The sequence below is a fragment of the Phyllosticta citriasiana genome (assembly GCF_038021145.1).
Source record: "Phyllosticta citriasiana strain CBS 120426 chromosome Unknown IWZ02scaffold_1, whole genome shotgun sequence".
Classification (NCBI taxonomy): domain Eukaryota; kingdom Fungi; phylum Ascomycota; class Dothideomycetes; order Botryosphaeriales; family Phyllostictaceae; genus Phyllosticta; species Phyllosticta citriasiana.
The window spans coordinates 988,471-1,013,386 of NW_027117278.1; the positions used below are offsets into that span (position 1 = coordinate 988,471).

A 24,916-nucleotide genomic window follows, 5' to 3' on the forward strand; every position below is an offset into this window, starting at 1 on the left:
ATTGCAACAAAATCCACCGAACGCACGCACTCTATCGAGTCGTGCGAGTCGATTCGGCCGGGCATGGCTCGCTCAAAGCTCTCTCTTGCGGTTGCCGTCATCGTCAGGTCGTCGAACTGGTTCGGCGCGCGCGGTCAGAAGACAGACCGGAATGCCCGTCGTGAGCAGCACCAGACAAGAGAGGGCCATGGCGAGGTCTGGGCAAAGGCACTCACCGCTCTTTATCACAACCACCTATCACCACGCTGGCTGCGGAGGACGCGGCCCACAGAAGTCTCCCGCAGTCCGCACCGCACCCGCCGCAGCGTGGTGGCCCGCTGAAGCCTCTCCAGGCTATTCCCTGCCGGCCCGGACCGCTCTGTATCTGCTTTGCCCTGTTCCCCCTCGTCGCCCTGGCCGACCACCCCGAGCGCTGACGCCGCCAGCTTCCTCCCCCCTTGTCCAAGGGAGGCGAGCGGGCCATGGTTTCGATCGTTGTTTGGACGCTTTTGGAAGGTGCTCTCATTGCCCGTCCACCCTCTTCACCATCAGACAAAAATCCAGGTTTTGCAGTGGTGACTGGTCGTGGTGCTGCTCCAAGTGAGCAACTAGTATGTCCGAAAACTGTACCGGTTCACCACTTTACCCACAACGAGTTCGCCCATTCCCCCCTCTTCGAACCAAACCTCCCCACCCGAAGGATTCTGCTGCTGCGTGCCGCGCCTAGCTCCCTTCTCTTCCCGTCCGTCCGTCCGTCCGTCCGTCTTGGACCTGACATGGCGATGGCCACGCCCGCGCCGCGAGCCGTCCCTGTGTTCGCGGTCCCCCAGTCTGCTATTTCCAGATGCAGTCCAATAGCCGCCTCCATGATCCAGCACGTGTGGCGGCGTCGAGCATCTCGGAGAAGCGGGGAAAAGGAAGAAACTCCGAGGGACGAACACATGGATGAGTTCTTGTCCCGCCTCCTTGTGATTGGATTGTCCTTCTTCCCCTTTTCCCTCGCCATCGTCGTCATCAGTCCTCACGTCGCTCGCAGAAGAACAGGTGTTTTGTCAGCGCCAAAGGCGAACGCCAGTCTCCACACCGCCTCCCGCCCCTGCCCCGCCCGTTCTCCATCTTTTGACAAGGCTCCCCCTTCTCCAAAGACCCCATCGTGAATGCGATGACGGAGAAGGTGGTGAGAAGAAGAAAAGGCGAGAGAGAGAAAAAAAAAAAAAAAAAAAGAAGAGAATCCACCAACCTGACGTCGACCCCGCAGGCCTGATTATGTATCTGGCTGAGTCGGGCCCAACCACGACGGCGGTGTAGAAATGCTGGTGGTTTCGCAACTATAGACGATGGACCGTCGTTGTCGTGAGTCGCGGCAAAAAGCCGCAACAACATGGTGCCAGGCCAAGCTGCTCATCACTGTAAATCCGCGCGTTTAAAGTCTCTTTTTCCGCCGGCGCTCTGCCCACCGGGAAATCTCTGGCGAGGAGAGAGCCGCGCTCTTGCCTTGTTCGGTTGCCCCTCCCTCCCTCCTTCGAGGGCCTTCGCCTACATCCGACGGACACCGTGCGCCCCATCTCCGATCGCGGGTGCTGCCCTCGCCCGGCTGCTACTTTGGCCCTCTTGTGCAGGAGTAAAAAAAAAAAAAAAAAAAAAAGGCGTGGGAGCAGCATGAGCTCGAGCACGACTGCTGCGCTTCATCCACGGATCTGACGTGGCACGGAGCGTCAGGCGAGGTCGGGTGTTGGTGCTGGTCGAAGACGGCGGTTCCCCAAGCGCGGAAAATCCCTCCCAAGCGCGGCTGCGGTGTGGGTTGAGCGATGGTGCAGTGCGGTGCGGAGCGAGCCTCGGACATGGGGCGGGAGGGCGCGAGGCGATGAGACATCAGACGGATTATCAAGTCCTGTCATTTACCAAGGCCATGCTCCCGGAGCCGTGACAGACCCAAGGGTTGGAGGGCACGCTTGATGATGCTCTTTTTGACATGTGCTGCTTCTGCGGCGGCCGGTCGTGGTGTCTCTGGCCGGTGACGTGCCCTGTCTGTCCATGGCCCCCAGCGGGGCAAGTTGACAGGCCGCAAGGGTTGAGGCAGTGTTGACAAACGGGCCACGCGGTGGCGCCGTTGGGGCCGTTGCAACAAGTGACTACTCACCTGCTTCTGCTTCTCTCGCTTGGAGCAGCGGTGCTTGGAGTGTACGTCGGCCGCGGCGCCATGCTGGATGAGGGGGTGAGGTGGATTTCATCAGCCATGGCTTCAGGCAACAACCGCACCGTGCCGTGCCGTACCGTGCCTTCGCCGGTGTGCTGAATGTGGGTGTGGTCGTGCGTCGATTCGGTGCCCTCTGCGTTGATCCTCTGGCGATTGTCGCATTGGGTACGAAGCGCGCAAAGGACAGAGAGGGGAAAAAAAAAAAAAAAAAAAAAGCCCTACAACACTGGTGATGCTCGGCGGTGAGGGAGGACCGTTGTCGTTACGTGCGCCAAGCAGGGCCTGAGCGGGAGGCGGGAAGGCTGGTCGGTAGTCCGTTCACGCCACTCTCGGCCAGGCGCCAGTAGTCCCTTGATGAGACACGTCCCGTCCGCGTGATTCTGGAGCCAGGCGCGGGCCGCTGCGCGGCGCGGCTCGCCCTACTCCTAGAAGAAGGCAAAGTCCATCCAACTTCTCCAAAGAGTCGCGACCACAGACGGCGGCGGCTATTGTGGCTGCTTGCATGCGGCGCTGTTGCTGCCGTGCTGACGCTGGCCTGGAGCTGCGCCACCGCTCGTCTCTGCTTGCTGCCTGTCCTGGCCCGGCTGTGCCGCGAGGATTCGAGGCCATGTCATGGGAGACGGGTTGCTGCTCGGTGTGCTGCATGTCGTCGACGGGCAAGAGTTGAGGGGGGGCTGACTTGGGAATCAGACCATCTTTTCCGCGTTTGCATCCCCCCACACGCTGGGATATTGATCCTTTCCGCGCCGCGAGATGTGGGAGATGGCTCCTCGAAATGTCTATGGGCTGGTTCTCAGGGTTTCAATGCCTGACTGTGGTCGTCAGGGTTGTTCGTATGCCGGTGGAGCTCATGCTGAGAGCGGAAACATGGCCACGAATGTCAAAACAATCGATGCGGCGGCAAGCTTCAAATGCAGCCCAGTCTGGGGAACATTGGTGTAACTCCCACGATTCCTGGATTGTGGGTGAGACGTTACTTTAGACAGCCTTGCAAGCCAGTGCTCTTCTTGGGTCCGCATCTTCGCTGCCCTTTACTGCATTGACAGCATTCCGACCCTCGCAATGCGTCAAATGACCTCCAAAAGAGTGCGCCGGGGCAAATCGACAAAACAAGCCAGAAAAATACATTCCATCGACGAACATCACCAGAATTTTGCAGGGGCGGAACAAGGAAATGCATCCCAGCAACTCGTTTTTTGCTTCCCAGCTGAGAAGGAATACCTCGATGTCTAATTACAAGGGTGATTCGAGACGACGGAAAAGACTGAACATAATAAAACATGACGCGTGTCCGGAAACGACAGGTATCGAGGCTCGATTTTAACCGCAACCGTCCCAAGGGGGAATCTCCGTATGAAAATCATAAAACACTTCCGAGACCTCGCAAAAACGCAAATCAGCAATAACCAAAAAAAGACCAAAAAAAAAAAAAAAAAAAAAACAGCACAAGTCGCCGCCTGCAAGTTGAAAGCCGGCTGAAGACAGACGAGGATTGTGAAAAAGCACAATGAGGACAGGAGAAAAAAAAAAAAAAAAAAAAAAGTAGGAAAAGGCAATGAAACCGCTTCAAATAACCGCCCACACCGGAATGTGTTGAGTATGAGATCCGTTCAGACGTAAGCTCGGGAGAGCCCGGAAACTTGGAATATTACGGCTCAATGGAACCCGGAAAGTTTTGCCCGACCTTCAAAACCCAAAAGTCGTGTTTCATGGCAGACCTCTCTCATGTAGAGCGCGGCGCGGAGAACCAGCTCCTCGGCTCAGCTTCGGAAGATCCATAGTCTCATCGCTCGTCTCGCCGTGCTCTCGTTAAGCTTACATTCCTCTGCGGTTGAGCGCATTGAGCATGTCGGCATCGGTTGCGCTCCGAGTGTTGTCATTGCCGCTGACCATGTCCGAGATGCGCATTCCGGCCCTGGAACTGCCAGTCGACGTGGCGCTCGTGGCCGACATTGGCGGAGGAGTCCTGCCATCGTTTCTGAGCGGCATGGTGGTCGGCGGCCTCAGTGTCGAGTCGCTCGTGTACGTGTAGGCACTGCCGCCAGGGGTGCTTGGGGCGCCCTGGGTGTGGGGACTGCTGCTCGCGCGACTCGGGTCGTACGAGTACGTGGATTGAGGACTGGAGCGTCGCGGTGGTTGCGGCGCATAGTATGGCTGCTGGGGCGGAGCACCAGGAGGGTACGAGGCTGTCGACGAAGCCGGAGACGCAGCAGCCGGAGTCAAGTTGGTCGGGTCAGGATAGGTGTACTCAGGGGGGCGGTGGGCCGTCAACTGGGACGCGGCGGCAGGATTCGGGGGAGGCAGAGTCGGCGTGTGTGGCTCGGTTGTTGGGCGCTTCCTCCCTGCCGAATCACGGCCGCGGTCATCGTAGCCCGGCGCAGCAGGAGGAGGCGGGTATCCGGGAGGCGGGCCAGACGCGGAGTACGGGCTCGATCCAGCACCGGGGTTTGGGAGCGGATAGCCGGGCTGCGGGTGAGGCGAGCGATAGCTGTCGGGCGGAGGTTGCGTAGACGGAAGAGGCTGTCCGTATGCGCCGTAGAGGGGCGGCGGCTGTCCCGCACCACGCCAGACGGTGTGAGCGGGAACAAAGGCCTGCGTCTGGGCAGAGACAGGCGTGAAGATGCATTCCTGGGAGAAGCGCACGCAATTGGTGCAACGGCCATCCTCTGAAGCCTCGAAACCGGAGCAGCGGATCTGATCATGTTAGCAAGACGAGGGGCCAATGAGGAAGACGAGAAAGTACCTTGCGCCTCCGACAGTAGCGGCAAGCAATGGCAGTCCTCTGTCGCGGAGCCGGCTGATGCTGCTGGTACATGTGAGGCGGCGGTCTGTACGGATCCGGCGGGGCAGGATGGCCAGGGTACATGGAGTGAGGAGCCGGCAGGCGGTACGGCTGTTGCTGTTGGAGAGAAGTCATGTCGGGACGCGGGTCGGTGGGAGGAGGGAGAGGGTGCGACTGAAGAGAGAAGGAATAAAAGGTCAGCTCTTGTGTGACGTGTGTCTGACAAAGGCGGCGAATGCGACGTACCTGGGGCGGCGGTGGAGGCGGATAGGCGCCGTTGGGCTGATGGGGAGAGGGTTGAGAGGGTTGAGGCCAGTGAGGTTGCTGAGGACCGTTTGGCGGGACGGGCTGGTGGAGATGGGGAGGCGGCGGGGGTTGTTGATGGTGATGAGGAGGAGGAGGCGGCGGCGGCTGATGGGGTTGCTGCTGCGGAAGACCTTGGGGCTGTTGGTGTTGAGGGTACATTTGCTCGGGCGGGGTGGGGTGGAGGAGAAGAAGAAAACCCCGGGGATGGAACTGTCCGCCTTTCTTTCAAGCGCGTGTCATGGCCTGGGTAATGAACGAAGGGCGATGGTGACACAAGGCACAAGGGCGTGGCGGGCCGCAGGGCAGGACAGGACAGGACAGGACAGGGCAAGCGTCGGACAAGGGCAGCGGAGCAGCGGGCAGGGCGAGGCGAGGCAAGGCGGAGAGGAGGAGGAAGAGGAGGGAGTCGGAGCCGGAGGAGGGAGTTGATGGAGTTTTGATGCAGTCCAACTATGGCAGAGCAGAGCAGAGGGTAGGACCCGAGGGCGGGGTCCTGGTTTTTTAGAGGAAGCGGGAGACGGGTGCGTCCCAGGGCAGCCAAGGCTAAGGTTAGGTTAGGTTAGGTTAGGTTAGGTTAGGTTAGGTTAGGGTAGGTTAGGTTAGGGTAGGGTAGGTAGTTGGGCCTTGCTTGCACTGGGTGCTCCACGCAGCCAAGCAAGTCTGTGACGGGCAGTGCCGTTCGTGCCTGGGCCGTCCCAAGACATGATATGATCATCGTCCGGGAGCGACACGCCCACGCCCACACTGCCCGCTTGCCACGCGACGACAAAAACCACCGCTCCGCAGATCCAGCGTCCTGCAAATTTTGACTGACAGGCCCTGCAGCCCTGTTCCCTGCCACGACTAGGTTTTCAGCTTACCTTGCGCATCCTCCGTCTGCCTGCCTGCCTGCCTGCCTGCCTGCCTGCCTCTGCCACCTCTTCTGCGTCTCTCGCCCTTGGTCTCTCTTGCTCCGTCACGGAAGAAGAAAGAAAAAAAAGAAAAAAAGAAAAGAAAAGAAAAGAAAAAAGAATGAGAAAGAACATTCAAAATCCACCCTGACGTAGCTCGCCATCTACCCTCACCGTCCCACTGTCGACGTGAACCCCAGCCCTCGGAGATTGTTCTCTGTTCGCTCTTCGCGCGGCTCAACTGCCCCCGAGAACACCACCACACGACTCGCCCGCCAGCACGTACAAGACGGACGGTTAGTCCCGGGCCTCCTGTGCAAGCTTAACACTCCATCCCTATGCCCACTCGTACGACGCCCTCGCTCATTTTTTTGACCGCACCAGGGCGCAGCAGCCCTTGGCCGCGTGACGGCAATGGTACTGGACAGCCTCGAATCAGCCCGCTGTCTGCCTCTAGTGCTTATCGTCATCCGGAACCTTGCCGTCCGCCCTTTGCCTTCGCTGCAGAGAAAGGAAAAAAAAAAAAAAAAAAAAAGGAGGCGAGTCCACCTCGTTTATGATTTTCTGAGTTGCCTCACTCTCCTTCGAGCTCCACTTCCGGCCTCTCCATCTATGAAGCAAACCCCGCCTGCCCTTGCGATTCGTCAAGTCCCAAATGACTCCGTTGGTCCAACGTGCCCGAGCGCTGAGCCACCGTCGGCACTTGCACCACCTCCAAACGAACCCCCCGCCCCCCTTGCACCGCACGCGAGAAGCTAGTCAAAAGGCTGCAGCGGGAGAATTTTCTGGAAAACGACGAGAAAGTGAACGTGCGCCTTCTTGCCAATTTCTCCTTCTGGATCAACAAGACGTCGCATCATTTCCTCACCACCACCAGTACGGATTGGATCATGACGAGGTCATGGGCCGAGAGCTTTTTCTCCCGAGCACCGCCCCGGCCTCCCGCCAGCGAAACCCCCGCGTGCTTTTGCTCCCATGATCTTGTCAAAGAAGAAAAAATGTGGCGCGCTAAACCTCCAGGACCGCTGGTGCAGGAGCGGCTACTCCGCCGCGCCATTCCCACTGGCATCGACATCCCTACCACGGATGGCTCGGCAGCCAGACGACGGCCAGATCCTGGCCCTCCCGCGAGCGGAAGAGATGCGGACCTGCATTGTGCAAGGTAGCCCGAATTGATCAAGGTTACGTTTTCGATTGCCTCTGGGCCCAACAGCCAAGGCGGGCGCTGGCAGGCAGTAGGCAAGAGACTAGAGGGAGAGAAAAAAAAAAAAATTGGATCAATAGGCGACAAGCGGGCCAGTGTGAGACTCGGGAGCAAGCCAGGGTACGTGGCAGCAGCAGGAACGAGGCCGTATGGTGACGCGCTCGTTCTGCGTGTCTGTCTCAGTTGTAGCAAACCAACAAGATCCCGGCAAAGTCAGCGGAGTGACCGAGGGTCGACCATTTGCGGAGCGCGAGTGCATGAACGACGGGCGAGGCAAACATGGCGGCCGAGATGACAGATGTCTCTAGCAACAGTAGGGCTGGTGTGGCTGGCTCCCATATTCTCCCCGACCCCCCATGTCGCTTGCAACGGGTCAGCCTTGCAACCATGATGCAGCGATGGCGGCCTTGGACCGTCAGATGCAATTCGCGACGGGCACGAGCGGGCTGGCGCGCCGCTAACACGTCCCCTCCGGAGCATGGGTTCCTCTGGTTCGGCGGCGGCGAAAGGCCACATTGGCCATATCATTGGGTGCCGCACTCGATAATTCTCCTGAACAAAGCGCCCTCGGGCGTTGCAGACAACTGGCCGGTGGCGTGTTTTTGAACGAGCGTGGCGTCGAGCGGAGGCGAGAAAAATGGACGGGTCTGCCATGGACGGAGTCGTGCCGCCACTGGCTACACAAACAGCGACTGCCGCCGGGAGCAGAGCGGGAACGAATGGACCGTCGCGGTACCGCAAAAGGGGGTGTCGAAGACGGACAGGGGCAACATGACGTAGGCTGAGGGCCTCTGGACGACGCCTAAACCACAGTCCAAGTAGGTCCTAGAGACATGATCCATGGCTCCGAGTCGGCCATGAGCGAAGCCGAGGCGAGCGGCGGGAAGACGGGAGACCTCGGCGTCGACGAACGGCGACGACACGCAACAGATAGGGATTGCAAAAGGCGAGCCACGCGCTGCGGTGTGCTGCAGCTGCACAGTCGGTTCCATTTCACCTTGTGCGTGTGGTGGGTGAGGTGGTACACCAACGAGGGAAGAGCGGCGCGGCGCGGTCGGCTCGGTGCGGCGCGCGTGAGGTCTGCACCCAGGGCAACTTCGATTGCACCGGCAGCAGCAAGCCAAAAGGAACGCTACTGCGGTGCCGTCAGCAGTTGGTGAGGCGACTACGGTCGTCGGCCGGCCACGGTGATGTGTGCTAGGAGCGGGCAGTCAAGCCCAAGGGTCATTCATGTTTGTATGACAGGCGGGCGCCAAGGACCTTTGAGGATTGTTGCTTGCTTGCTTGCTTGCTTGCTTGCTTGCTTGCTTGTGTGGAAAAGAAACAATATTTTCCGCATCAACGCCGCCCCCGGCCGCGGGCGCGGGCATTCCGAGTCAAGGTTCCCGTCAGCGGTCCAGTGCATCGCATCGCATGTCGCATCGAATCGCTCCGCTCCCCGTCCCAGCGTGGCTGAGCTGTCGTAAACCTAGTTCGCCCAAAAAGACTAAACGTCAGCAGCGAGCCCCCCTGGTCTGATGTGGCCTTGGTTGCGATCACCATCGTCCCTCGTCCTTCGTCGTCCATCGTCCGTGTCGGCCCTTTCCGCCAAACAGTCAAGTCAGTCTGACAACAAATCCTTCCGGCTCAACTCCTATTTCTAGTCAGTTTCAAGCCCGCCAGTCACACCATCATGACAAAACCGAGAAACTCTACAGATAATTTGCTTGGCGGGCAGGCGGCTGGCGGGCGGCGCCGTCGCGTCCGTCGGGGCCTGTCGACTACCACCACCAGACTCGATGAGATCTATCGCATTTACCTCCCTACCTAGTTACTCCACCACCACCAACCACCAAACACCGCCACCAGTTGCATCCTATCCAACCAGTCGCCCTTTTCCTTCCAAACCCTCATCCTCTTCTTCGTCCAAAAAAACAAAATCCAATTAAAAAAAAAAAAAAAACAGAGAGAAAAAGCCCCGAACACCCTTGATGCCTGTCGCCGTTCAGCCCGTTCTCATTAAGAGCCGACAATGGGCCACCAAAAATTGCCAACGATGAGGAGGGCGAGAAAATTAGAAGAGCAAGGCTACATCATGTGTATCAAACATGCACACTCCGTCCACATCACCAGCAGCAGCAACGAGCAGCGACCGGAAGCAGCTCAATCAAAGAAAAACCTTAACCCGCATCAGATTGCAGCCGGCCAACGACAACAACAACAACACACCAGCAAAGGCCGGGTGCTGTTCGTATAGTAAAGTAGGCAGGCGTCCACTCACACACGCACCCATCCACACGCTTGCTGGCATCTGGCGCACGCCTTCTTTTTTGGGGTCTTCTCTCCCTCTTTCACCCGTCTCGTCCGATCCGCGATCTCTTCCCCATATTACATGTGTAAGGCCGCCCGGACGAGGGCCGTCTGTAGGTAGGGAAAAGCTGGGGGAAAAGACGGCGAGCGAGCGGGAACAAACGGGGGGAGAGCGGGGCAGAGCAGGGCAGCGCAGGGCAGAGCAGCGCATGGCAGGGTAGGGCAGGGCAGGGCAGGGCAGGGCAGCGGGGCCAGCAGCGGCGGCGGTGGCGGCGGCGGCGGGCGGAAGGACGGGACACGCCAACGCCAGCGCATTTGCATGGCATATGTAGGTATGGCCGCACGCATGCACGCACGCATGGGCGTTGCATATCGGTGTGCAGAATACAGAGCGACACGGCAGAAAGTCGTTGACCACGAGACTTGACAGCGACGACGACGAGGTTACCTAGATTGCGGACGGGGGCTTCTGTCGTGCCAATCTACGCGCGTGCTTTGCCGTGTCTCTCGCTTTGGTTGCATTCCTCTCTCTTGGTTGTCGGTGTTGGTTGGCATCACATGGCGGCGGTGGCCCCAGCAGAGTCGCGATGTTTGTTCTCTTGACAGACGGATGGCGTGTGAATAACGAAATCTTCACCGCATCCAAACACTTCATCTGCCCTCCTCCTCCCACCATCAAACCTCTACTACATGGACAGACAAAGGCAGGGGGCGAACGCCGCCCACACGCCCACTCACCCAAGCAGGGCACATGAAATTAAGCCCAAAAAAAAAAAAAAAAAGCAAGGTGCTTGCCCGCTGTCCATCCACCATAACTACCACCCTCCTACCCCGGCCCAATTACCCTGCCGCGCACAAACGCACACACGTACAGTACCGTACACCAAGTGGGCTGGTTGGTGTACCGTAGCACAGCACCGAGCCGTGCCGCGCCCGCAACCCGCAATCCGATGGGGCTGGTGTGCTGGGGCTGGGGTGCTGGGGTGCTGGGGCTGGCGGCCTGCTGGAGCTGACAACTGCCAACTATCTATGTATCCATCCACCAGTCCCATCTACCCCGTCTCATCCATCCGTCGTTCCCGCTCGTCCCGTCCGTCTGCGCGCGGTGGCCCGGACACACACACACATTACGCGTCTTTTTGAATTTGGATTCTATCTATGTCGCGCAGTGGGAGGAGGCTGGACGGGACTGGCGGCCGGCTGGGTTAATTAGGTGGGTAGGTAGGTATGTTGTAGTTATTATTGTTTTGGCTGACTGGCTGGGCTGGGCTGGGCTGAGATGGAGACTACTACCAGGATAGGTACGTACCTGTGGGTTTTGAATGTGCTGCTGCCGCCGCTGCTGCAGAAAGACGACAGCGCTGGCGGTATCTCTGCCGTTTTTGCTTGCAGGGTTGATAAAGTCTCATCAATCAGTCTCAGGAATGCCATCAGACGGACAGGAGAGAGCAGCGAAGTCTTGATGCTATCCGTGAATACCATCCATCTGCTTGCCCTACTCGCTCGCCATCGGAATCTGCTTGCCAGACTCGTAAATTTTGGATTAGTCTCAATTATCTACGCCTTGCCACCTCCTTCCCAGTCTCCCAGTCTCTCAGTCTATCCTCTCACACTTCCATTTTTCCCCTTCGAAAGCAATCACATCCCATCTAAAAATAAAACTGCATCAAGCACCATCAAAAGACGAAGGAACGCGCGCCGGGCCCATCCTTCCATCCATCTCACTGCCCGCTGCGATCCACCGAAAGTCTGCAATGTCATCTCCGACGACGACGTCAACGCCGCAACAAAAGTCTTGAGCAAAATGATCCTTTGATGCCATTATTGGATTGCTGTCTGAACCTGATGATTTTCACGTTGGTTTTGTTGTTCTATTCGGCCACAAGTCGAGTGCAACGCCTTTCTTTCATCAAAGACGTATGCCTACTGCTGCCAGGCCAGAGAAGCGAGATGGACCACCGCGCAGTCACTCTCGCCTCGCATCCATCCATCAGTTCACATCTCACACTAATTCGCCGTGGTCGGTGCAGGACGGACTAGAATGAGGGCAGGCCAGGCTAGGCCAGGCAGCAGCCGCATAGGGTGGTGCACTACCCTGCCTGCCTGTCTTGCGCTTCCCAGGCCTGGCTGCGCAGCGGGCGGTCCGGCTCGCCTACCTGCCTTAGCGGACGGAGTACGTAACCGGGCGCCGCATGTCCATCCATCCATCCGCGGCGCCGACGAGCGCCCCCTGTCTGTCTGTCTCGCAGTCTGCAATCCGACGGCCTGCTTACAGGGGGAGAGGGGGGGACGAGGAGCAGATCCCCCCCTCAGACGAGACGCGCCGGGAGGAAGAAAGGAATGGGTGACGGAAGAGAAGGGAAGGGGAGAGAGGCTGGGCTGACGATCATTGACTTGGGTCATTCATTTGTCGCCACGGCGAGCACGGGACTGAAGAGTGAAGTCAAGACGCAAGGGAGTCGTTGCATCATGACTGTATGGAAAAATGACTTGAGAAAGAAGAGCAGAGAAGAGCGGCGGCGGCGGCTGCGAGTGGGGCGCGTGTGCAGTGCCGTCCGTGTCCATATGCAATGCACGCCGTGTGCATGCATGCAGTGGGCCGGACGGATGGACGGGCCTTGCCGGCGCGCGCTTGCATCGTGGGATCCGTCTGTCTCCTCATCCCTCGCCTCGCCTGTGCGGTGCGGCAGAAGGATGATGATGATGACGACGATGAGGTGGGATGAATGGACGGATGGATGGGCAAGGTGACGTGAGCAGAAGCAGAGGGGTCGAACGGAGTCTGTAGCGTCAGCCAAGTTGACTGATGCTCCCGTTCTTCAAAAGGCAGGTGACTATCTTCCGCGTTTGAGGGTGCGCGTGGTTGGGCGAGCGAGAAGGACGGATAGACATGCGTGACTGACGACGCTGTAGCAGCAAAAGATCAGTCATTCATTGTTGACGTATTTGCGGCGGACACGCAGGACATGCCGAAGGATGCCGAGGTCGCAAGTTGCGGTGGCATGGTGAGGTGAGGTGAGGTGAGGCAAAGCTTTTCTCGATGCAGTCAGACGGGAGGGCGAAGGAAGCGGGTAGTGAGTGGTGCGTAAGCGGAAAAGAGAGGCTGCGCGCGCGCTTCTCGAACGAGGGAACGGCCGGGCCCGCACACCAGCGTCGCGCCTGGATAAACGTGAGATGGAAGTCTCACGGCCGCCCAGACAATACTTGATGACGTGAAGTGCTTGACTGCCGACTCAGTAAGTTGACAGCGAGCTGAGATTAGCGGGAGGGGTTAGGAGCGAATCCCTCCAACGCCGAGAGGCCAAGTCGCGCGCAGTCGTAAATGGTGATGTGGTCGAGTGAAAACCATGAGCAATGTGACAGGGCATCGTCGTCATCCATGCTTGGTGGTGTAGTGCTGAGGGCAGGGAAGCAGTAGTGCCGGGCTCTCGATCAAGGTTGCGTTGCGTTAGATCAGGAACCCCGCCGCCGGGGCAGTCGAGTCCGTGACACTTCACCTCGACAGCTCACCACCGTCCGAAGCCACAATTCCTCTGCAAGCCGTTGTTGGTACCTGAGCGGAGGTGGCCTGTTTTTTTCTTTTCCCCCCCTCCCATGCAGGGGGGCAGCCAAAGGCATTCCTGCGTAAGCGTCGTCTCTCCCATTCTCGTGTGCTACGCCCCTTTGAGCTACTCCAGCCGAAAAGGGCAGTCCAGATGCTCAATGAGCCATGTTTTTCTGACACATTGTTAATCTCTCTGCTTTGCATGCTTTGCACGCTTGGTGCTCCTGCGTGGAAACTTGATGCCAGATGAAGCAGAAGCAGCCGCAGGACGAGAAGGAGACATGAGGAAGGGCAGTGCAAGGACAGGCGAAAAGCACTCAATATGAAATGTCACGACAGATATACTTGACTTTTGACAGCGCAAGAGAGAAGGGCGATGGCAGCACAGATACCAGATCTGGCCGGATGCGAACAGGTACAGCCGGGGCGATTAGGTTTCCGGCTGGGGCTGGACGGCCGTTGTGGTGGTTAGGATCCTGTTCCGGTTTTCCTTGCGCCCGTTTCAGGTGTGCGGTTGATGCCGAAAGGACTGACGCAGGGGATGACTGACTGGAGGAAGGGAATGCGAGGGAGGGAGGGAGGGAGGCCCGCCGCGGCCGGCCGGGAAGGTCTATCGTCAGGTACCAACAGGGAAGGGCCCTTTTGTCGCGACGCCAATGTCCACCGAGCGGTCGTCCTCCTCTTTTTCTCTCTGTCTCGCGCACAGATTAACAGGCCGAGCAGGTGTTGGCGAACATGTAGAAATGTAACACATGCTGCACATACATACGATACAGTAGATACGAACTGGCCGCGTGGGCAGCTGGTGACACAAATAGACAGCAACTGACTGCAAAACCTCCGTCTGCCCTATCCATGCCACATGTACACATCGCATGTGCCGTGCCGCACCCAGATGCGCCTCTCGGGCACTTGCAGAGCCGGCCAGGCACGAAAACGGATTCTTCTACATTTGCATGCATGGCTGCCTGCTTGCCTTATGCCACGCCGCGACAACTCCAGTCCAGACTCTCGTCCTGCGTCTCTCCCTGATCAAGAAAGGGGAGCAGCTAGCTACATACATACAAGCAAGCAAGCAAGCAAGCAAGCAGCATTCCGCAATTTCACCCCATGTTCCGGATGATTGCTCTTTTCGCACGGCGACAGGAGGAGCGTCGTCGTCGTCATCCAGGTCAAGTTGCACAATATAAATTACTCGGCCTGCAGCCAACCCAAGGTCAGCAGCAGCAGCACAAATGCAATCGATTTCCCTTGTGGAAAAGGGACATGCTGGGAAAAAAAAAAAAAAAAAAAAAAAAAGAGACAGACAGACGGACAGACCTTAAGTGCCTGTCCGTCCGTGCGAGCAGCAGGTACCTGAAGGAGCGCAAATCATCTCTTTCTGGCGCCCTGCATGTGCCCTACGCAGATACGCTGCTGTGCCCACCGTCGCACAAGAACGCTGCTTGCATGTGTATCGACCTATACACACACTTGTACAGGCACAGCGAACTCGTAATTATACCAGCGCGTACCCGCCGCACCTGATAGCGACAGATGCCCACTCTGGGGCATTGGCGCCGCATCGAGAAACTGTCGCAAAAAAAAAAAAAAAACCAAAAAAACCTTGAGAGGCCGGAGTCGGCACCGCGACCTTCCAAACACATGCCCAACGACGAGCAAGCAAGCTACCAAGGCGAGTAATGCGCGTGTATGTGCCTGATCGGATGGGATGAGCTCCCCCTGCCATGCCCGCGCGCCGCCCTGGGGCCGGACCGGCGGCCGACGGGCGGCGGCGCGCGCGGAAGCTTCTTTCTTGTTACTGCCATGTTTGAGTTGCATTGTCTTCTTTTTTGGGACATGCCACGAGGCGGGCTAATGGGCAGGTTGGGAGGTGGGGGCTGATGCTTTGCTTGTCGCTCGCTCGAGAGAGAGAGAGAGAGAGAGAGAGAGAGAGAGAGAGAGAGATGAAGTAGGTGGCGGGAAGGTGGTCTTGGAACGAGAAGTCTCTCTGTAGTCTTTTGGGAATTGTGGTTTCTACTTCGACAATGGCACATTGTCTCTTGTCGAATGTTGTGAGTAGCTTTCTTCGCTCTACACTGCGTTGCCCGACTTTAGTGATGGAAGAAGATGAAAGCCTCGACGGATGGGACGTGAAAAGTACCGACGGCGTAAAGAGAGGCAGTCGCCCCGACCTGCCGACTCATCTACATGAGCATCTGTCGGTAGGTTAGGCATGTATCTAGGTTGCGATGCGGCGCTTCACGATTCACACGCCCGACTCGGCACCTCGCCTCAACTCTTGCCTCAAGAAGTCTCAATAAAAAGCATAGCGCCTCATACTTTTTGCTCGTTCTCGGTCGCTTGAACACGCTTCTTTCAATGCCCGCTCGTTTAAAAATGGCGACAGCGGTTGCGGCGGTGAATCTGGCGTCCGTGTGTAGGCTTTGGCGCGGCGTTTGGGTTAGACACGCAGGTGCGCGTGTACATGACGACAAACTGTAAGACTTTCCCTTTCGCGAGTCGAGGCTTTGGCGAGATAAGGGATGAAGCTTTTTTCAGAGTTTTTGCCAACTCCATGTCATGCTGAGCGACTGGATTGGTTTGCCGACCTTATCGCGTGCTGCGCTGGTAAGTTGGCGACGTGTCAGACATTGATGATGAAAGAGGGGCTAGCTATGTTGATGGTGGGGGGGAGGAAGACTCGAGGGACTGCGGTGTGCAGGGAGGGTAATTTGACTGCGGGATAGTAATGCGCTACTGGCGCTCCGTGGAGTGTAGAAAATGGCTTCGTGAGGGACAGGTCGGCGTACACAGCAACGGGCGTTCCCGTCCAGCGATGGGGTGCTGTGCGTGTCCCAATGACAAAATAGGGCCAATCAGTCACCGACACCCGCAGCCGGAGAAGGGTGCTTTCTCTGCCTCTAATCTTTGGTCGCGAGTGATGACTCGTCGTCCATACAAACCTCCGCTGCCACACGTGGGCTGGCTCAGGAACGTAGAACGCGAAAAAGCATGCACGCACGCGCCATGTAGCCGCGCAGCGCCTGGACCTCCCCTTCGCTCGCGCGGCGCTCCGGGCCGGAGGAGGCTAGTACATTCCGTACGAATTAGGCGGCGCCAGCCAGCCAGTGACTGTCATGGTTGGAGATCCACGTGGGAAAGGGAGGGAGGGGGCGGCGCGAACGCAAGGGGGAGCGACAAGAGACTAGGGGTAGAAGGAGCAGCTAGGTAAGGAGGGCAGAGTAGAAAACGAGTGAACATGGGAAAGATGCACGCGCGTTCGCTCCCTGGAATGGCGTGGCATGGCATGGCAGGGCAAGGGCAGGGTGTCGTGGCATGGGGTCGTGAGCAAGGTGTCTCTCTCCACCCACACGCGCCGTGAAACGAGGCCCGGAGACGCGCGGGACGCACGACAGGGCGACAGGGCAGCGCGTGGATGGGTGATGTGGGAAGGGCATGATGTTGTTGACTGGCTGGCTGGCCACCGTGGCTGGAACTGGAAATGCAAGGGAGATGAAAGGTATGTGGGTGAGAGGAACGACAACGCAGCTGGCGCAAATGTGCGGAGATGTGGGAATGCAATCTGGCTCGAGGTGCGTGGTTGTTTTGCATTGCTGGTTTCACAATTGACCATTGCGATGGCCACCAGTGGCGGTGCTCGTACGCGTTGATTGCGAATACACAACGTTTCGACTTGCAATGATGGTGATTCCTCAGTTGTGGTTGACTCGGCACTTGAGCGAGCCGGCCAACTCGACCCCATCGACCAGTGCCCAATCTCGATCAATGACCACAGCATCGCAACCACCATCGTCATCGGCGCGTGGTTGTTGTAGTGCTCTACAGCCGTGACATTTGACTGCCCGGCAATAATGGAATGGCATTATCCACGCTCAGATGAAGCAGACCCGAAACATGGACCTGCTCCGTCTTACATGCCTCGCCTTGAGCGGCGCGGCGAAATTTGTCGACAGCCTCGCTCAGCGTCCCTGGACATCAAACGGGGCTGCTCTGTCACGGCATGCACCTGGTGCATCAAGGGCAGCCGGCTCACCTAGGCATAGATTGTAGCGAATTAGCCGAGGGATTTGCGTGCCTAGACGATCCATGTATGCCAACCACAACAACTGTCGGTCTGTCCAAGTCCCTTTTTCTCGGCGCGCAGCAAGCGATCCTGGGGAAGGCGCAGGCATTCACACCGATTGCTGCGGCACATACCTAGCCGCGGAAAACAGGATCGGAGATGGGGGTTATTCTGAGCGCCGGAGCCGGGGCTGGGTGCGGTATAGTCCCTCCAGCTTCAGCTCATTTGCTGCAACAGGCGGACGGCAACTGTCAAGTCTTGCGTCGCCTGATGGCTGCGGTCAGCAACAAAAGCGGGAGCCATGGTGATGTCTGCATCCCGCGCGTGCAGTGGCCCTGGCCGTGGACTGCGGTTCAGTCATCAACATGGCTGATGCAGAGAGTTGTGGACCACTAGCCGCGCAGCTGACACGCGCAGATGGATGCAAAAGGAAGGACTACCGCGAGAGTGTCGCGGCTCTTGGACAATTTGCAAACAGCGCACGAGGTCGAGACAACGTTTGATGCCAAGCAGTCGCGAGGACATGTACACGCCGGACGATCCGAGGGCAGCCGGTGGTGTTTTGTTGTCGCGTCATATACGCGCCTCGTCCCGACCGTCGCCCTGCAAGGCAAAGGCGGCCGCCAAGATGAGACCACAAACGGCCAGCGGCGGGAGGGCAAACAAGTCGAAGATGATTGCTGGTCGAGGTGATGGACCATGTCGGTAGAGTCATGCGATAGCAGCCGGTTGCGGACCAGTTCCGTTGTCTCCGTGCTTGTCCGGAGGGCATCATCGAATGGGAGAGAGGCTGTATTTTGTTGTGCAGCTCAAGCTCCGGCGGGCCGTGGAAAACAGACATGGAGGTTCCATGTACGAAGGCATGAAGAAGAGGAGAGAATTAAGGCTGCCAACGAGGCGGGAGCCTAAAGGCCCGTCTGGGCTGACGAGTCGATGGAGCCAGGATGGGGTTGCAAGAGGAAAAATTCACATTGACCAAACAGGCCGGAGAAGCAGGAAGCGGCCAAGGCAAGACGAAGCTGTCGTGGTGCGAAACGTGACGGGTGTCGCGCCTTGAGCAGATGAGCAGCGGACGAGGCGCGGTCCATCAATCTCGAACGATCGGATACCCATGCAGGGTGGCAGAAATTGCGGGCCGGGCCAGTCGGGATGGATGTTGATGTTTTTTTTTTTTTTTTTTTTCTCTGTCGTTAGGCCAGTTGTTTGTTGATGATGGTGGTGGTGGTGGTGGTGGTGGTGGTTGACAAGCGTTGATGGAGGGTGGTGGGTGGGCGGCGGCTGGCGGGCCGGCCGTGTTAGGCAATCAGGCAGGACAGGTCAGGCAAAGGGGGAGGGCGGAGATGGCGGTGGAGTTGAGCTTACGGGGTGCACGGCAGCGCGCCGCAGTTCGCTCGGCTCGACACGACACGACGGGACCGGGATGGGGCGGGCTGGCGGCGCCGTCCGCATCTTGACATGCGGCAAAGACGGCGAAACGGGGCGCGCGAAACAGCGAATTGAGAGGCGCAGCGCCCGAGTGCAGTTTGGGGGCCGACAGAGGGATCCGTTGTCGTCTCGCCTCGACTTTTTCGACGTCGATTGATTGTCCGACTGGAGCCCAGGACAGCCGAGAGCATGACGAAGGCTCACACGTGATGAGGTCCGGCAATCAAATAAACTTTCTGCTGCGGACGGGCGCAACCTCCCGAATGCAGCCAAACGGGACCAAGGGGCGGGACAGCAGGGGGTACCAAGATATGCACACTCCCTGTCAACCGGCCAGGGGGCATCCAGCTACAGTTCCGCCGCCTCCTGGGCACCTGCAGCTTTGCACGCCCTCGTCCGACCCTTGCTTAGCGCTCACGTGACCGACTGGCCATGCAGGTAAGTGCGGGTAGCAACGATCCAGCTTGCCTGATTCGGCCTACCCCCCGTTTCACCGCCGCCTCAATCGAGCCAACTCACCACGTCCAAAAACCATCCCAACACTCACTGCTCAGCCTCGTCCGCATCCTCTTCCTCGCTGCCCTCGTCTTCGATCTCGTCGTTTTCCTCTCCATCTGCCGAATCCGACTCGCTCGCTGGCCCGTCCGGCATGACGATGCTGTTGAGATACGTGATCTGCATGCCCCATTCAAGTCTTGTCAGCCGTCTGCTGTTGCCCAAGGTCTCTTCTCACCGCTGGTGGCTTATCCGCCATCATCCCCGCTCGACGCGGCACCACCCACAAAAGACAGGTAACATGATGATGATGCAGCCCGCTGCGCTCACTCGCGCTGCTCCAGCCAACGCTTTTAGGCTTTTGGCGGCACATACAACCAACCAACAAGTCATTCGGCGCAACACCTCCTGTCAGGCCCGCCGCTGCTTCCACATCATCGCCATCATCATGTGTCTCTGTCTGTCTGAGTGATGCCACGCCGGCTCCCGCGGCTGCTGTGCTGCTGACCTGTTCTCTCGGCCGCCCTACACTCCTACCCGCGGCAAGGGCAATGGGATGCAACTTACGAATGGCACCATGTCCGCGACTATGCCGCCGACTCGCTCTGCAGCCTGGCCCGTCCCACCGATTTCTTGATCCCTCAAGCTTTTGCCAATTGTGAAGCGTCTGAGCCGTAGGAGCGCAATGTCTTTGTGATTGATATCATATCCTGCTGGACTGTGGCGAGGTTAGCTTTCATCAACCAACCCCACGTCCAGGCCCCTCGTCCAAGTGCGCCCCCCGTGAGAAGTTGGTGAACGTCCCAGAGCTCGGCGCCCACAACTATGCCGCAGCCTCCGAGGCCCGCAGTGACTTGTTCTGGGCAAGTGTTCAATATTCCTGTCGCCTGCTATTTTACCCGTCTCCATGTGCTGGGAGACCGTGTTTTCTGCTCTTGGAGACAAGGAGTGCGGTGTCTCGTTGGGTTTCTCCGAGAATCGTTGTGGCTTCGGTCGTTGCCCAAGAGCGGACCGGCCCAGCGGAGGTAGATCCCGGCTAGAGATAGCATCGAAATCCTCTTCGATTCTGCACGCCTTGCTCAAGTGTGGTCCCATCTGCCTGTTGATTCTTGTCTGTTGACTGTCGAACGCAACGTGTCGTCAACGGAAGTGGCCTCGAGGCTAGTCTCCAAGACGAGTGCCTTGCGACGTCGCCATGGACCATCATCCTCGCAAGCCCCTCACTCAACCCCGCGGCAGGACGCTGGGAACATCATACTTGAAGGAAATCGTTGTACTGACCATCTCACAAGCGCGTTTTCCTTGTTGGCCTTGACAAAGGCTCGAACCACCTTGTCCTCGTCTTCGCTGTCCACGTCGAGTACGCCCTTGCGGACCCTTCTATCCATGAGCACGCCCTTAAGCCTCTCAGGATGCCTGTCAATGTCGCGTCGCAGCCTCTCGAGAGCCGTTTTATCAGGATTCCAGATGCCGCCGCCTGATCCGTATCCTCGTTAGCAATACACAATACTGGAAAGATGATGGATGAAGCAAACGGGCACATATTGGGGGCATCGAGCCATTGGGGCCATGGTCAACGTTTGCCTGAGGTTCCAGCCGTAATGAGCCATCCAGGCTGCCTGATGCTCAGTGGTTGCTGGCACAACTGCGAAGTGATCCTCTGAGCCATGGGTGCGTTCTGCCGCTGAACGTGGTGGGACAATAAATGGACGAGCAACCGTGAATGTTGTGCGACTGGCAAATTTTCGAGGACAGGCACTGAAGATGAGCCGACTTGTAGTTTTTGCGACCGCGACCGCAATCACGGCTTCGACAGTCGCCGATCAGCTCGCTACCATCGCTGACTTTTTGTCCATTCTGTTGAGGAGTAGCCAATACTGGCGTGTCCACGATGACAACCCAACAAGGCAATGGCTGGTGTTGAGCCTTTCTGCCCCGTGTCCACTTCGCTGGTGTCGCTGGGGTTGATCCAAGTGCCCGGTGAACTCCGTGTAATTGACAAGTCGCTGCTCACTTCGACTCTCAGCCTGTATGTAATGTTGCAGAGGACAAGGCCGTTGACGTTTGAGTGTTGGCAGGTCGAGGCTGCTGGGACCTCTCATTGTCACCTAGGCCTCAAGAAGCAACGAGGCAGCGATAGAGTTGGGCTCTCTAGAACGCAGAAGCTGGTGCCCACAGCGAGCCGACACTAGACATCAAGTTGAGCATCTCGACCAAGCTGGCGGCTCATTCGACGATTGCATCCAATTCTCGGTCCTTGTGATCCACTGCATCCTTCTCGAACGCACCCTGCGTCCCACCGGGCTTGCTGGACAGCATTCGTCGCCTGGGGTTCGGCTCTGGGAAGCTACACAGCATGCGGCCCTGTTGTCCACCACGGCTCTTGCACCAGTCGTCTCGCATTTTCAGCTTCTCAGTCTGACAAAGTCACAACTGAGCAGCGACTTTGTCTCAACATCCATCCCCAGCTGGATCAGGAACAACTGTTCTAGTATGCGGCCACGAATAGAGTACGCCCACCCGATGGCGGTCAGGCTTGGGGACGATATTGATTGTCTCGTCGAACAAAAACTCGGCGCGGCGCGCAAACGCAGTCGCCGTCGCACTGCGTACAAGCCCCGAGAGCCGTTGTCTGCTGACCTCCCTTTACGTTACTACTTGCAAAAGCGTAAAAGGACAACCGCCCAGTTTTGGTGTAACTCTACCTTGAATAAGTGCCACAGCAGCGTGACGAGACGGATCCAGCTCTCAGCGCCCACCGCATGGTTATCTGACAACCGTGGACGTAGCGTGGCTCATGTGTCACAGGGCCGCATCATTTATATGGCATGCAACGTGTACTGGTCCAGCAATCGCCCTCAGCGTAACCCTTTGCCTATCGCGCGTGTTGCACGACAGGACACGCCAAAAAGGCCGGCCCACGCTGCGTTTTTGCGGCTCATTTGGAATCCACCTTGCAAGGCCTATGCAAACCACGGCCCTTGCCTGACGCAATCCGCTCCTTCTTTTGATTGGGGATGCGGCCGTGGACGAAAAAGAAATCACTCACCGACTAGACTGGCATCTGGCTTGACCTGCAGGTAGTACGCGGCGTACGGACCTTTTCGTCCGGTCCGGGACCTATGTAGAATGGCTTCAGTTGCAGACTTCTCAAGTGTGGCGCACGGGGAGCAAACCAGGCCGCGGAGAATAACGTCTGGAGTGGGTTAGCCCGAATCCTGCCGGGCGGGGGTGTGTGGATGGAACCTTGTATGGTGTTGGGTCAGACGTAAATCTTATGTCTCTGTGGAGTCGGAAGACCTGTACACTGTGCATTAGCTTAACCACACTTCCTACGCAAAGTGCTCGAGCACCTACGACGTCCTTGATCGGCAGCTCTGGAACCGTGTCATCTGCCTGGATGACCTTTTCCGTGAGGTGCTCGACAAACGAGTTGAAATCCTTCAGGGATTGGCGGTAGTCGGGATCGTGCACTGCATACGCCCACCATGTATTAGCCTCCAAAAGTGCCTCTCGACTACCTTGCAGTTACATGTCTCAGCACTCAGACGGCGGGACACGTGTTCAACGGTCCTTTGCGGAGGCAATGTGACTGACTGAGAACGGTGGTTGTGGGTGCGGGAACGTACAGGCCGAGCGGTCAACATTGATTGCCACAGGCCCGTCCGCCATTGCAGAATGTGGGGATGCTCACTCTTCATCCACTCTCGATCGTTGTTATTGGCCAGGTCTCGCAGGAACAGCAGTGTATTCGGGTGTATCGTATCATCTCTATACGGGGTGTTGCCAGCTTCCCTGGCCTTGGGCTTCTTGATGATCAGCTGCTTGTCTGGAGAGAGCCCCGTAGCCACACCACTCCTCCAAAGCTCATTGCCCTTCTTGCTGGTTGCCTTTGCTGCAACGGCGACAGCGGCGGCCTTGACCGTCCGGCCCTTTGTCTTTGGCTTGACCTCCTCTTCGGAAGAAATCGTGTCGCCCTCGGATTCTGGGGATGTTTCGTCTTCGGCTTCGCTTTTTTGCTCGTAGCCAGAATCCTCATTCCCAGCAGAAGCTTCGGCGTCAGATGGCTCACGCGACTGCTCCTCTTCCTGTGCGCTTTGCGAGGCGCGCTCAAAGTACTTGCTCTCCTTGGGCGTGACCTTGGAGCTACCTTGGACCCTTGACCGCTTTGATTGCCGAGCCGGCGTTTGTTTGGGCGAAGCGGCCCTCTTCGTGGCGCGGCTCGAGGCGGAAGGTGCTGCTGCTTGACGGGCCGATCGACGGGGCATTGTGATCGTGCTGTAGATGGACCAATTGACAAGTCGATAACGGTTGCGATGATGCGATGCTTGAGCTGGGCTTGGTCGACAGTCAGTGCTGGCGGAGCGAACCTAAGCGACGGATGACGCACTAGACTCGACGCGTCGTCGCGTCCGAAACTCCAGTCCGCCCGGTCACACGGTTCCTTGTCCATCATCTTTCCATCGCGCTGCCGCCAGGAACATTGAAAGAAACAAAAACTCCCGGTCTTGCCCTGCACACGTCATGGCTTCCGGCTTCCTGGCAAAAAAGCAAAAAATTGTCGACCATCTCAACCAGCCTCTGGACGAGTACAGCGACCTGTCCCCAAAGGGCTCAATCGACCAGGGCATCAGAACGCTGATTGACAACATCAATCAGCTTGGAGGCCTTGTCACGACGAGTAGCTGCGCAGGCAGAATCAGTGCGTTTCTCGAGGGCAGGAAGAAGAGCTCCCCTGCACAAGATTCCGCGACGCGCGAGGCGCCGCATGAGCAAAGCATCGCCGGACCAGGAGGAAAAGGCGGTGGGCAATGGCTTTTCGTGTCTCATGATGCAGTTGAGCTTCCTTCAGACGTCACCGACAACTACTGCTCGACCTTGTTCGGGCTGCAAGAGGAAGCTAAGGCCGTCCAGTGTGCTAAGCATCAGGCAGGACGGAGATATGTACATCTCAAATTTGAGGCCATGGTATGTCCACACCGCAACTACTTGCAAGGTGCCTCGTAAATCCCTGACCGGCCAGATACTGCATCTCTTGACTGCCTCGCTCGATGACGCCCAAAAGGTGCTCTCGGCTGCCTTGCAAGCCGGCTTTCGAGAAAGCGGTGCCGTCGGACTGACCACCAATCCCGATGGCTCCGTGACACCCATGGTTGCCGTCCGTTCAATAGGCCTTGCCTTTGACGCGGTTGTAGGGTACGAGGACGACGATGGAAAAATGGTTGCCGTTGTCAGCGAATCTTACCTGCGCTCATTGGTCGAGCTGGCAAACGAGAGATTTGCCGTAAACACCGATCGAATTGCGAGATTCAAATCTCACTTGCACAAACAACATATGGAGAGTGGTCAAACTCGTAAAAACAAAAAGGACGGCGGTGAGTGGGAAGACGCAGCGGCAAGAAGAGAACGCAAGCGAGCAGAGGGGTTGAAGTTGCAGCAATCCAAGGCCGAGCAGACAAAAGTGTCAAAGAAACACACTTCTGAATCTAGCGATGATGTTGGTCTGGACATCAAAGTGTTCGACTGAAAGGAGAGTTGTAGTCAGCCAAGAGCACATTAGTCTCCGTTGCGGCAAGATTGCAGCCAATAGGAGACTTCCGTCCGGCAACACACCAGGCTACAACTTCCCGCACCTTTCACGACATCCGGGGGCTGAACAAATTGCAAAGAGACATAAAATCGCGAGACCCACACCAGTTGAGCAAACAACAAGGAGTCCCCAGACACATCCGAGCTTAA

At 57.7% G+C, this 24,916-nt stretch overlaps 4 protein-coding genes across 4 annotated transcripts; 2 read left to right on the forward strand and 2 right to left on the reverse strand.

The window, feature by feature from the left end:
- Window positions 1-461: 461 nt before the first annotated feature.
- Window positions 462-1,136, forward strand: IWZ02DRAFT_429069 (uncharacterized protein; the record flags this gene model as incomplete). Its single annotated transcript, XM_066765961.1, has 1 exon — window positions 462-1,136. One exon carries the CDS (start codon window positions 462-464, stop codon window positions 1,134-1,136), a length of 675 nt encoding a protein of 224 aa, XP_066626979.1.
- A 2,560-nt stretch (window positions 1,137-3,696) lies between these two features.
- IWZ02DRAFT_439000 (uncharacterized protein) lies at window positions 3,697-5,853 on the reverse strand. The gene is made up of 3 exons (XM_066766751.1): window positions 5,205-5,853; window positions 4,920-5,132; window positions 3,697-4,870 (listed from the first exon to the last, which is right to left on the reverse strand). The coding sequence occupies exons 1-3, from the start codon at window positions 5,421-5,423 to the stop codon at window positions 3,992-3,994; spliced, it is 1,311 nt and encodes a 436-aa protein (XP_066626980.1). The 5' UTR covers window positions 5,424-5,853; the 3' UTR covers window positions 3,697-3,991.
- A 13,009-nt stretch (window positions 5,854-18,862) lies between these two features.
- On the reverse strand, window positions 18,863-23,445 carry IWZ02DRAFT_478331 (uncharacterized protein; the record flags this gene model as incomplete). Its single annotated transcript, XM_066769068.1, has 9 exons — window positions 18,863-19,357; window positions 19,745-19,895; window positions 20,459-20,654; window positions 22,227-22,297; window positions 22,354-22,373; window positions 22,424-22,477; window positions 22,535-22,650; window positions 22,710-22,773; window positions 22,807-23,445. The coding sequence occupies 9 exons, from the start codon at window positions 23,443-23,445 to the stop codon at window positions 19,226-19,228; spliced, it is 1,443 nt and encodes a 480-aa protein (XP_066626981.1). The 3' UTR covers window positions 18,863-19,225.
- Window positions 23,446-23,573: 128 nt separating this feature from the next.
- IWZ02DRAFT_11799 (methyltransferase TYW3-domain-containing protein) lies at window positions 23,574-24,879 on the forward strand. The gene is made up of 2 exons (XM_066761436.1): window positions 23,574-24,145; window positions 24,201-24,879. The coding sequence occupies exons 1-2, from the start codon at window positions 23,702-23,704 to the stop codon at window positions 24,702-24,704; spliced, it is 948 nt and encodes a 315-aa protein (XP_066626982.1). The 5' UTR covers window positions 23,574-23,701; the 3' UTR covers window positions 24,705-24,879.
- Window positions 24,880-24,916: the final 37 nt, after the last annotated feature.